This window comes from Sesamum indicum, linkage group LG8, assembly GCF_000512975.1.
Source record: "Sesamum indicum cultivar Zhongzhi No. 13 linkage group LG8, S_indicum_v1.0, whole genome shotgun sequence".
In the NCBI taxonomy this organism is placed as follows: domain Eukaryota; kingdom Viridiplantae; phylum Streptophyta; class Magnoliopsida; order Lamiales; family Pedaliaceae; genus Sesamum; species Sesamum indicum.
Genome location: NC_026152.1, coordinates 11,044,640 through 11,056,500, shown reverse-complemented (window position 1 = coordinate 11,056,500; position 11,861 = coordinate 11,044,640). Strand labels below are relative to the sequence as shown.

The 11,861-nt window shown below is 36.3% G+C and overlaps 3 protein-coding genes across 3 annotated transcripts in view; 2 read left to right on the top strand and 1 right to left on the bottom strand.

The window, feature by feature from the left end:
• Positions 2,140-4,907, top strand: LOC105168255. The gene is made up of 4 exons (XM_011088261.2): positions 2,140-3,356; positions 3,441-3,635; positions 3,804-3,895; positions 3,997-4,907. The coding sequence occupies exons 1-4, from the start codon at positions 2,574-2,576 to the stop codon at positions 4,712-4,714; spliced, it is 1,788 nt and encodes a 595-aa protein (XP_011086563.1). The 5' UTR covers positions 2,140-2,573; the 3' UTR covers positions 4,715-4,907.
• Positions 7,876-8,698, bottom strand: LOC105168254. Its single transcript, XM_011088260.2, has one exon. The coding sequence runs from the start codon at positions 8,557-8,559 to the stop codon at positions 7,993-7,995; it is 567 nt and encodes a 188-aa protein (XP_011086562.1). The 5' UTR covers positions 8,560-8,698; the 3' UTR covers positions 7,876-7,992.
• The window catches only part of LOC105168253 (pre-mRNA-processing factor 17), a 1,931-nt gene continuing 602 nt past the window's right edge, over positions 10,533-11,861 (top strand). The window contains exon 1 of the mRNA XM_011088259.2: positions 10,533-11,861. Within this exon, the coding sequence (XP_011086561.1) occupies positions 10,636-11,861 (1,226 nt within the window). The 5' untranslated portion in view covers positions 10,533-10,635.

Genomic DNA, 11,861 nt, shown 5'->3' with positions numbered 1-11,861 from the left:
TTACATAATTTTTTTATTTTGCAACTCATTTGACATTATCATGTATATTTTTATACTTATAGACGGATAAATATAATATATATATGTGTGTGTGTGTGAAATAAAATTAACATCATTTATTTTGAGTAAATTACAACCACTTTTCCTAATGTTTGTTATAATTACGAATACCCCCTATTATTTAAAAAATTATAAATACATCCCTGATGTTTGATGAAATTATGCAATCCTTTAACTGAGATATGAAATTATCAATTGCCCTTATGGTACTTTTTATTTTTAAAAAAAAATAAAAACTTATAAAAAAAATCGAACGGGATTGATGAAAAAATTTTAAAAATTATAAGAAGTTTACCTACTTAGTTCATAAAAAAATAAAAAATAAATAAAATTATAATTTTTAACCCACAAAGACATTTTGGTTAGTTTAGCATAAAAAATAGATGAAAACCTAATAAATTGGGCTAATTGTTAGACGACCGTTAAAATCAACGAGATATTGGTAATTTTTCAAACAAAGAGGGGCATTCCTAATTATATCAAATCTCAGAGAATGTCATTGTAATTTACCCTTATATTTTTTCTCTCTTAAATACAAAATTATTATATGAAAATATTAAATGAGGGTAAAATTGAACACTTATATAATTTTTTTACTAACGTCAAAATTTTTCATTCAAATTACAATAAAATGGGATCAGCAATTTGCAGAAAGAGTTGAGTATAAATTTAAAACTTAGTTAAGAAAAAAATAATTTTTTTACTAACTTCAAAATTTTTCATTCAAATTACAATAAAATGGGATCAGCAACTTGCAGAAAGAGTTGAGTATAAATTTAAAACTTAGTTAAGAAAAAAATGTAATTTCACATTTTGATATGGTGGCTAAATGTAATTATCCCTACTAATCATATATTGCTCATTGAAAAGAAGTTCATGTAGGGTTGTGTTTTTTCAATTTTTAACAAAATGCAGCAAAATATTATGATGAGAAAAAGTAAGATTGTGTCGAAATGGGAAACGTAGAGATTGAGCAGAGAATGTAGGATTGTGTTGAATGAAACTCTTAGGAATAAAATTGATAAAATTTGGTATATAAGTATTACTTAACATAATAAAAAACAAAAAGGTAATGAATTAATGATTTTCAATTTAAAATAAAGTTTTCTTTTGCAAATTTCACGTAATTCAAATATAGCCAGATTGATTCAACATACATTAAAATTTTATAGAACATGAAAATACTATTCGTTTCACGCCAATCATGTATATATTACAATGAAATACGGATTTAGTGGAAACTTCGGAATTTTACGACAGACATTTAGGTTTTTTTTTTTAATGGGTTTAATGTAATTTACTCCATGAGATATTTTAAATGAGCAAATTACCTCATTTGAAAAAAATAATAATTTATCTCCATGTATTTTTTAAAATAGAGCAATTTACCCTCCATTTTAAAAAATACATGGGGGTAAATTGCTGCATTTTAAAAAATATAGGGTGATAAATAGCTATATTTTTCACTTAAGAGAATAATTTGCTCATTTTTAATATCACAGGGGACTAAATTGCATTGTTCTCTCTCTCTTTTTAATATCGTGGGATTTCGTAAATATTCATAAAACACGATGAATTTGTTAAGATAAATTACATCAGCATTCCCTAAAATTATATTTAATTATACAAGTACATTTGTTTAAATTGTAACTATACGTTACATCGACATTTCTTCAAAAGAAAAAATGAATTATTTACATTCGTTGACGAATAATCTATTTATACAAATTACCATATTTTTTGCATAATTATGAAAACTACCCCTAACAGCAAAAAAATAGGGGTAATTTATGTAATGATGCTAAAGTTTATAAGGGTTTGTCTAATTTTTCAAAAAAAAGAGGCGATTTGTATAAATAATATTGATATTTTGGTAGGTATATATGTAATTATATAAAAAATATGATTGATTTTTATAAATAAATCATAGATTAAGGAATATAAATATAATTATTCAAATAAAAAATAACATACAAATAAACCCCTACCGGTAATTAGGAAGAGTAAGTTTAAAGGTAATTTATTTTTTACCCCAAATAAACCGCATATTCAAAAAAGACTACTAATAAGTTGGGAGTACTTGACCCACCATGAAGCACATGACCGTTATCCGCAACGTTCCGAATTCACAGAATTTAAAATCTTCCATTGCTGCCGACCGTTGGGACTTCATTCCACACCTCACACGACACCACCGCTCTCTCTTCACTCTTCAGTCTTCACTACTCGCAAACTCTCCTTGGAGAAATGAGAATTTTGTCTCCAGACAATTAAGAAACCCCCAAGTATTCGGAGAAATTCCTCTGAGAGGACTCGTCCCTTTTCCCATCTTTTTCATTCTAGCCCAGAATTATATAGGATTCCTCTTTACATTTCTTGATTTTTTTTTTCTTTCTTTTGGGGAATAGATAAGAGTATTGCTTAATCTATCTTGATCAGGAGGGGCGTTTTATTGGACCATTGTTTTTTTGAGAATTTTGATATATATTTGGGTTGATCTTTTGAAGATTTACATGGCGTCCTTGGCACCTGGGATTCTGTTGAAGCTTCTGGACGGGATGAACACAGGGGTGAAGCCCACAAGCGAGCACAGGAGCTCGCTTTTGCAGGTCACAGACATTGTTCCCGCAGATCTTGATGAGAAAAACCTTTTACCAAAACATGGTTTTTACATCAAAGTTTCGGATTCTTCGCATTCCATTTATGTGAGTCTCCCTTTTGAACAAGATGATCTTGTTATGAGCAACAAGATGCAGTTGGGTCAGTTCATTTACGTTGACAGGTTGGAGCCCGGTTCGCCTGTTCCTGTCGTTAGGGGCGCCAAACCGCTCCCAGGGAGGCACCCTTTGATGGGCACACCAGAGCCATTGATGGGGTTGAGAGCAAAGGGGGAGAAGAATGAGCAGAAGCCCAATGTTAAATTGTCAGCTCCTAGAAGGGGTTCTTGGGGAACAGGGCCTAATGGGAGTGAAAATCCTCTATCACCTAGAAATTTGAAGCCGGTCCCATTGGACTTTGACCAGTGTACACCGGTGAAGGAGAGGCCGCCTAGTGCAGTGAAATTCTCCGGGAATTTTCCTATGTCACCGATGATAAGAGGGAAAGCTATGAGGGATGGGAGCGCGGTGAGGTCTTCAGTAGGTGGTGCTTTCTTGTCTAAAATGGTGGAGGCTAAGGGAGAAACTCCATTAATTCGGAAAAGTTGTGCTGTCACGCCTTCCTCGTCTAAGTTCTCAAGGAGCAAAAGTGTTTGTGACAGAGAGCATAGGATTTCCAAAAGTACCTTCAACATAGCTGTAGGTACATTTTTGCACTAATGCAGTTTGTTGGGCTGCATGTCTGTAACTTGCTAATGGTTGTTAAATATTTTCCTATTTCAGGAGAACAAGAGCTCGACGCCACCTCCAATATTGAGGAATGTGAACACAGCGGATTCCGCCATTGTTGGTGGAAATGCAGAGTCTCACTCAAAGCCGAAGATTGCTTCACAATCTCGAATTTTATCTGGTGATTCAGACTCCATAAATACAAGTCTTCACATGAATTTACCTGGAAAGCTCAGCAATCTTGGAAAGGTGAGCTGCACCTGCTCTCGAATTTATCTAGATTGCGAAATTGGGTTATAGAGTAGAAGATGATTTTTACAATTTCATGAGAAGAAGGTATATAGTCCATAGCTATGCTAATTTTTGGCGAAAGTTGCTGTAATTAACCCAAATATCTCCTCATGTTAATGCATTTAGGAGGCCGTGCAACAGCGAGAAACAGCACAGAAGGTTGCCCTTCAAGCACTAAGAGATGCCTCAGCCACCGAGAACCTTGTTCGCTCTCTCAAGTAAAAAGTTATTTCTGATGCGAAAGCCTATCTATAAACTCTTGACTTGATCGTTTCTTGTGTATAAGCCCTGCTATAACATTCACAATTTTATTGCTCAGGATATTTTCGAACTTGACAAAATCAGCTAAACTAGATGACCCATCAACCTGTTTTGATCAATTTCTTGAGTTCCACAACCAAATTGTGCAAGCAGTGGCAGAAATGGTGTCCATCCAAGCAGCAACTACTGCTAGTGAAACAGCTAAAAGATCAAATGCAGAACCAAGGGAAGCTACTGGAAAGTATCATGAAGAAGAAAGCTCAGTTTTACATGAACTAATCCCCAATTCTGTGGAAGGACAACCAAACTCAGAGTCAAATGCATCAAAAAGAAGGGCTGCCCTATACAAATCTATCGCAGCTTTTCCTGAAAGAACTGAACAGAAGTCAGTTTTGGGAAAACACTTGAGATCTTCAACTCTGAACCAGAAGGCAACTTCGGAGAAAAAGGGAGTAGCGGCCTCTGAAGCTGCAGGAGAGAATGATGAAAACAAAAAACCGGGATCATCTTGCAGTTTGTCGAGTAGCATCAAATTGGGGAAGCAGATTGAAACTGAAGCAGGCAACTGGTTTATGGAGTTTCTAGAGAAAGCAATGGAGAAGGGGACGAGAAAATCAAAAGGAACGGCAGAAGGTGCTAGAAAATTGCCTCAGTCACTTATATTGAAGGTGATCAATTGGGTAGAAGTGGAACAGAGTGACCCAAATAAGAGGCCGGTGCATCCTAGAGCTGCAGTTATAGCCAGGAAGCTCAGGATTAAGATGAAAAACCCTTGAGTTTTGCATCAACTATCGTTTGTCAGTTATGAAAGTAAACTGCTATAGTTCCGCTACATGTTAGTGTGATTAGGTCTTAGATTTTGAGCATAGATCCGGTATAAGATTGCATCTAACATATCATTCTTCCATGTTTTGTACTGAAATTTATTCTGTGTTGTTTAGTAAATCTTCCACCTTTTTCTTTGGAGTTTCTATTTCTGTTTGATTTTCCACCACTCCAGATGACAATCTTGGCACGGCAGTCTCTTTACAGTGCAGGAAACAGATGACTGAAGAAAATAAGAGAAAATTGTCGATGCTTAGCAGAGTCCAAACTGGACCATGTATCAGTATTTACTTACATTAGCACATATCATTTAAGAACTAACAAACAAGTCCGATACTTTTGCATGAAATTTCCCCTATTTTCTGAAACCAAACTGCATTAGGTGCTGCTGCTGGGCCAATAAAGAAAGATAAAAGAACAGATGACCTAGATTTTTAATCATCATGAGAAAGAAAATACTGGGCTGAAAATTCACCATCCCCATGCTTCTAGAGTCTTTCTAGACAGTCATCAAATGAAGAAGAGTGAAATAAGAATGAATTTAGGCTCTGGCATGAAGATGTCATTGAACAGATTTGAATTTCTTGTAGAACGAAACATCTCACAGGTAAAGCGAAAGGTATTGTTGACCTTGACTCTTGTGACCTCCCACACGCTTGATTCAAAATTGTTGTTGATCCCCCTGAGTAGCTTACTTGATATCGGTTGCCTTAATTTCACGTGAATGTTGGTTAGGCTGCTTTGTTGTTTTTGTTTTTACTATTTCTGTTACTACATTGTTGTCTGCCTACGGTTGTTAATTTCTGTATGCTGTAACTTATTGCTTGTTGTTGTTCACTACAAATTTCTGCAGCTTATCGCGTGTTCCTATTTCTTGGTTGTTATCTCTGGAACACTCTCATCTCTTTTTGTCTTATGAGCATGCTTAGGTTGTATCCCAATTTTGAGCATACATAGTTATTGCTTTGATGCTCCACTATTTTGATTTGAGAGCTGAAGTTTCATGTGACTAATGTACAGTTAGCTCTTCTCTCATTTGTTGCATTACAACTGTTGATGGTACACCACTTTTGGTGACAATAGTTGATTGCTTGTATAGCTTGATCTGCAGGTGCTAGTTGGAACTGATGATTCGAGTATAATGGCAGAAACTTTTTGATATATTGGATTACTGTCACCAACTTTGTCATCCATCTTAGCACGTCTCACTTTTGTAAGAGAGTAGTAATCCTTATTTATGTTTTTGTGATTTATTGTAAGAGAGTAGTGCTTCTCGTTTATACTTTTGGTGAATATTTGTAAGAGAATAATACTCTTTTTTTTTTTCCAGCTTTTTAGAAATGATAGGGAGTCAGTACCCCCGTTGTAAATTTGCTCGTTTTCTGATCTTAATGAAGAAGGGTCGGGGACTCCGAAAAGCTCCCCCACCCTCACCCCCAAATGATTTAACCAAAAATAAAAAATAAAAATCAGCAGGGTTAAATACAAACATTATAAGCAGGTGAAACCATAAAACCATCAAGCTATCACGTATGCATACATCTTCACCTGTAAGAAACCAAGAAATTGTTCATCTTATCGCAGGCACAAGAACATTAGATTTTTCGTTGTATTGGTAAAACCAATGTTGTGACTAGCAGATATGAGCCAAATTTTCTACTTGTTAAGGCCAGCCTAATTTTAGTGCTCTGAAACCTTACCTGTCTTGCTGCAGAGACCAAAATGGAAAACAAAACCCAATTTTGCCAAGACAAATATACTTCAACAGTCTATTTGCTTTTTTATTTATTTATGATGGATATAATCTTATGATTGAAATTGTCAACTTAACCACTTAATGGGAGATTCTTTCAACTGCTGCACACTAGCAAGAGAGGAGGTGTCATCAGGACGACATCCTGAAAAAAGAGAGAGAAGGAATCTTGTGAGGATGCCTCTGACCTGCCAAGTCAAGAGTAGTTTACAGATACGAACATATTTCATCACATTTGGGTGAAGCTGTCAATTGAAAAATGCACGTATTAGAAGACAGCTTTAAGCATAACATGCACACACTACATGCATTTCTGAGTGATAGGGTTTCAGCTTACATTAATGTCACAGTATTCACTCTCCTCTCCATAACATCAGTATGAAATCTTTCCAATTATGCGCTTCTTATGAAATTCAAAATGCCACTATTTCTTATTGTATCTGTTGATCATTAGTCCGACTTAATGTAAAAGTCTACCAACTTCGTACAAGTCCAATTAAAGTGGTCCAACTGATGTCAATGCATGCAAGTCTTGTTTCATCATAATACAATGTGCCGTAATTAAGCGATAAGTTAGTAGTCTAAACAAACTCAGCAACCCTATTTTCCTTTTCTCGACTAAAGTACCCAACAACATGTTCCATAATAAATCCAGAGTGATGCATTTGCTTGTTCACCACTGCTTTACTAATCTTCTTTATCAGCATAAAGCACTCACTAAAAAGATAGAATAATATTCAAAAAGATATAACGATAAACTTTAGGAATGAAGATCGATTATCATATTCAAAAAAGATATAACAATGAACTTTAGGAATGAAGATCGATTATCATACTACACAACATTTCTTCAGCACGAAAAGTGAAACATCTATTAACTAACCTCTTCATGGCATAGATCAACTTGTTCAATTCTGTATCCCTTTGCCTTACTCCTATCCAGAACTCCAAATGCTTTCCTATTAACTATGCGAAAATCACATCACTTGACCAACCACCATCCGATGAACCAAGCAAGATATCGACTTGAGAAGCTTCAGGAATCGACTGAACTTGTGCCAAGTAATAACCACCTAGCACTGTACAACCACTGAACTTGTACATGTATAAATAATACAATTTCAGCATATGTTCATGCAGGCTAGCATAAAGAACACCCTCACCCAACCGACAAGAAATCATCTTGTAATTACATCGAGCTGATTAGTAACGGTAGAAACAACAAGCTAAAAGCAATCATTACGAGCAAAATATGCCGGACCAAACATGTATTAAACTCCAGTCTCCCGCAAAAGAGGCACACACTTCTTTCATTGAAGCTTGTCACAGAACACAATTACTGAAATACTAAAGCAACCATTAAAATAACACTTCAGATCATTAAACAAGAAATGCACAAAACTCAGATCAATTAAGTGAGCAATACATTAGTACAAAAACGTTGTAACAACTTATAATTCACTTCAAGAACTGCCATCATTTTTCAGACTGTGGCCACACACTAACTTTTTCTTTCTCATACTTTACATACAACGCGGAAACAGCAGCCACAAAGTACACCTGAATGAAAACAATAGCAGGGGTGTGATAATTAATTACTCCCTTGCCCGTAGCCAGCTCCACTAAGAACAAAGCGGATAATCCCAGAATTGCAATCCGTCCATTGATCCGCTCCGAATACGGACTGAATCCGAATTCCACATTCAACCCCTCTGACACTGCCTCTTTTAACGGCACGGGCGGGAGAAATACGCTCGACCCAGAAGCTCCCGACCCGGTTTTCTTCCCCTTCCGGGACTTCCGGATCTCGGCCTTTTTCCCGGTTCCACTGCGGTAGCGGACACGGACTTGTGAGAGGCGGTTCTCGAAGCTGTCATCCTGGTCGGGTGCGGGCTCGGACGAGGTTGAGGTGGAGGAGGAGTCCTCTTCCGGGGCGGCGCGAGGTGGCGCGTGGAATTTCAGTGTTGGGTTTGGCCTTGCTGATGATGGGAATGTCGTGTTCGGTTTGTGGAGTCGCAGCGTTGAAGGTGGTAGAGTCGCCATTGTTGTTTCTGGTTACTGGTAGTTGGGCTGTTCTGTTTCGTGTGGCCGTTTATTTTCCTTGATTATTGTGTTTTTTCATGATTCTGAGGTTGAGGGGATTCGATGAGTTCAGGAAAATATCTGCAACACCCCAAAATTACGGCGTTTTACATTACCACCTCAACTCTTTATGAAACTTAAAATTGAACCCCTTACTTCAACACCATGCTGCATAATAAGATCATTTTGATCCCATTTTGGTATGTATAAGACGGTAAATAATTTGAGTTGAGTTGAACACATTATTATTCAAATTTATTTTAGTTATTATAGAGTTTCAAAAATTACATTTCAATTTGATTTGATTGTTGATTTAATCAAGCTTAAACTATGATTCGAGCTTGAATGGTATACTTTTAACTACATTTTGTTATTTCTATCATAATCAATTCGAGTTCAAGTTGGGTTTAAAATTTAATTAGATAAAAAAAAATCTTCATGTTTGGTTTGTTAAGGTTAATGAATTGAGTTCAGACAAACTTTTATCACTTGATTTCAATCAAGTATCGAGTAATTTGATTTTTTTTTCCAATCATAAATGTATTTGATATTGTTTAAATTATAAAACAATTAAAAATATATTTATAAATGTTAATATAACATAGACAAGTTCAAACAAGTTTGAGGACGTAGGATCAAATCTCACGGACACGTAGTTATACACCTTATGTGAGTTTGTGCACAACGAGTTTCAAGTTTCTAGTTGTTCAGGACTAGCATGTACCAGCCCGCTACTATTTATGACTAGTCATGGGCCTTTAAATAGGCCTTAATTGAATCTATATATAAACCCACGCCTAGCCCATGAATTGGCCGAACCAATACTAGATCAGATCCGAAATGGTCTATTTTTTTATATATATATAAAGTTGAGGTTTTCTTTTGAATAATTACTTAAATTTATGATAAAAAATTATAACTAGAAAAACCAATAGTTAAGACTATATAATAAATTTAATAATAATTTGATGCACAATCTTACAATAATAAATGTAGATGATAATAAATTAAAAAAGAACTTAAAATAAACTTCAAAGAAAATGAAGGAGTGTTAATAATCTAAAGTACTAGAAAATTAGAAGTATAACAATAATGATAATGATTTTTACAGTTTCAAAAGTATAAAAAATATTAAACAGTCACTTTTGAAAAGTAAAATAAAACTCATATGCCATTTATTATTTTAATAAAACCAGCCTAGCCCAATCTCGCTAAAGACCAAGTGGTCATGGGACATTGGGCTGATCTGATCCCAAATTTCAATACTTATGATTGGTCTGGTCCCAAACGGATCTGAACCAATCGAGCCTAATTTTTTATTGGTTTAATTCGATTCCAGGCCATTGCGCATCTTAATGTGAGTTGTTATAATTTATTTATTTTTTTGGTCTTATAGAGTATTGCTTATTTTTTCGAGACGTGATAAATCATGTATGTGTTCTACTTAAAAAAATATTATATTCATGGGCAATAATTGAATTTTTTTTTTTGAAGCGAAGTGATGGATATTTTTCTATTACAATCATCAATATCTAACAACTATTAACAACAATAATAATCATATACTATTAATAAATATCAAATAACTATATCTAATAAACACTACAGTTAAAGAAGTACTACACTTATTATTAAAGTAGAAATATCCCATATGTTGAGATCAAAACCACCAGGATCTTAAAATCACGAGGTCTCAACTTCGTTGATTGAGCTAGGTCTCAACTTCGTTGATTGAGCTAAGTTATGTCGGTACTGATAACTTAAATTTATGCATAATTGTAATTACTTAATTCAAAAAAATTATTATATGATTTAAAATTATATTTGAGTTATTGTTAAAGATTCTTTTTTTTTTAAATTTGAGTTTGGTTTGTATATTTACATAAAAATTGAAATATAATAAGGATGGGAATTGGGATTTATCCTCCTCCCTAATTCCCTAAAAAGAAATTGGTATATTTAAACTCCTCTGGCTCGAGAAACAGCCGCCAGATTCTTCTTCCCCTATTTCTTCTGATTGAGCTCTAAGCCCTAACTATGGATCTCCTGCAATCCTACAGAGACACCGACATGGATGGTGACGAGAACAACGACGACACTTCCCCGCCCCCGGATCCACGTCCGACCACAACTGCCGAATCGGATCTTTCACCCGACTCATCACCGGTCCGGATTGCGCTCCCGGCCAAATCCGCTGCACCCAAAGTCGACGACACCATGCTCTCCCTCACCGTCGCCGGACAGGCACATTCCTCGGCCCACAGACCCATCGACCCGACCCAACACCTCGTCTCCTTCAACCCCACTTACGACCAGCTATGGGCTCCCATTGTGGGCCCCTCTCATCCGTACGCGAAAGACGGCCTTGCTCAGGGTCTCCGCAATCACAAACTTGGGTTCGTGGAGGATGCGAATATAGAATCTTTTGTGTTCGATGAACAGTATAATACTTTTTATAAATTTGGGTACGCTGCTGATCCTTCTGAGAACAATTATGTGGGTGATGTTGAAGGGTTTAAGAAGCACGATGGGGTTTCTGTGTATAATATACCGCAACACGAGCAGAAGAAGAGGAAATTGGAGAAGAAGAAGGAGATGTTGGAGGAGAATGAGGGAGGTGATCAGGTGGATGAGGCTGAGGTAGAGAACCCGGCAACGGATACATGGTTGATGAAGAATAGGAAGAGTCCATGGGCAGGGAAGAAAGAGTGGGTGCAAGGGGAGTTGACTGAGGAGCAGAAGAAGTATGCTGAGGAGCATGCGAAGAAGAAGGGCGAGAAGGAAGGGGGTGAGAGGGAGAAAGGGGAAGCACATGTTGATAAGACTACGTTTCATGGAAAAGAGGACAGGGATTATCAAGGCCGGTCGTGGATTGCACCGCCTAAGGACGCAAAGGCGAGTAATGATCATTGTTATATACCAAAAAGATTGGTTCACACTTGGAGTGGGCATACGAAAGGAGTTTCAGCTATTAGGTTCTTCCCCAAGCATGGTCATTTGATATTGTCTGCTGGGATGGATACAAAAGTGAAGATCTGGGATGTTTTCAATTCGGGGAAATGTATGAGAACTTACATGGGGCATTCCAAGGCTGTGCGAGATATATGGTTTAGCAATGATGGGACGAAGTTTTTGAGTGCTGGGTATGATAAGAATATTAAATATTGGGATACCGAGACAGGGCAAGTCATATCTACTTTTTCAACTGGGAAGATTCCTTATGTAGTGAGGCTTAATCCGGATGAGGATAAGCAAAATGTGCT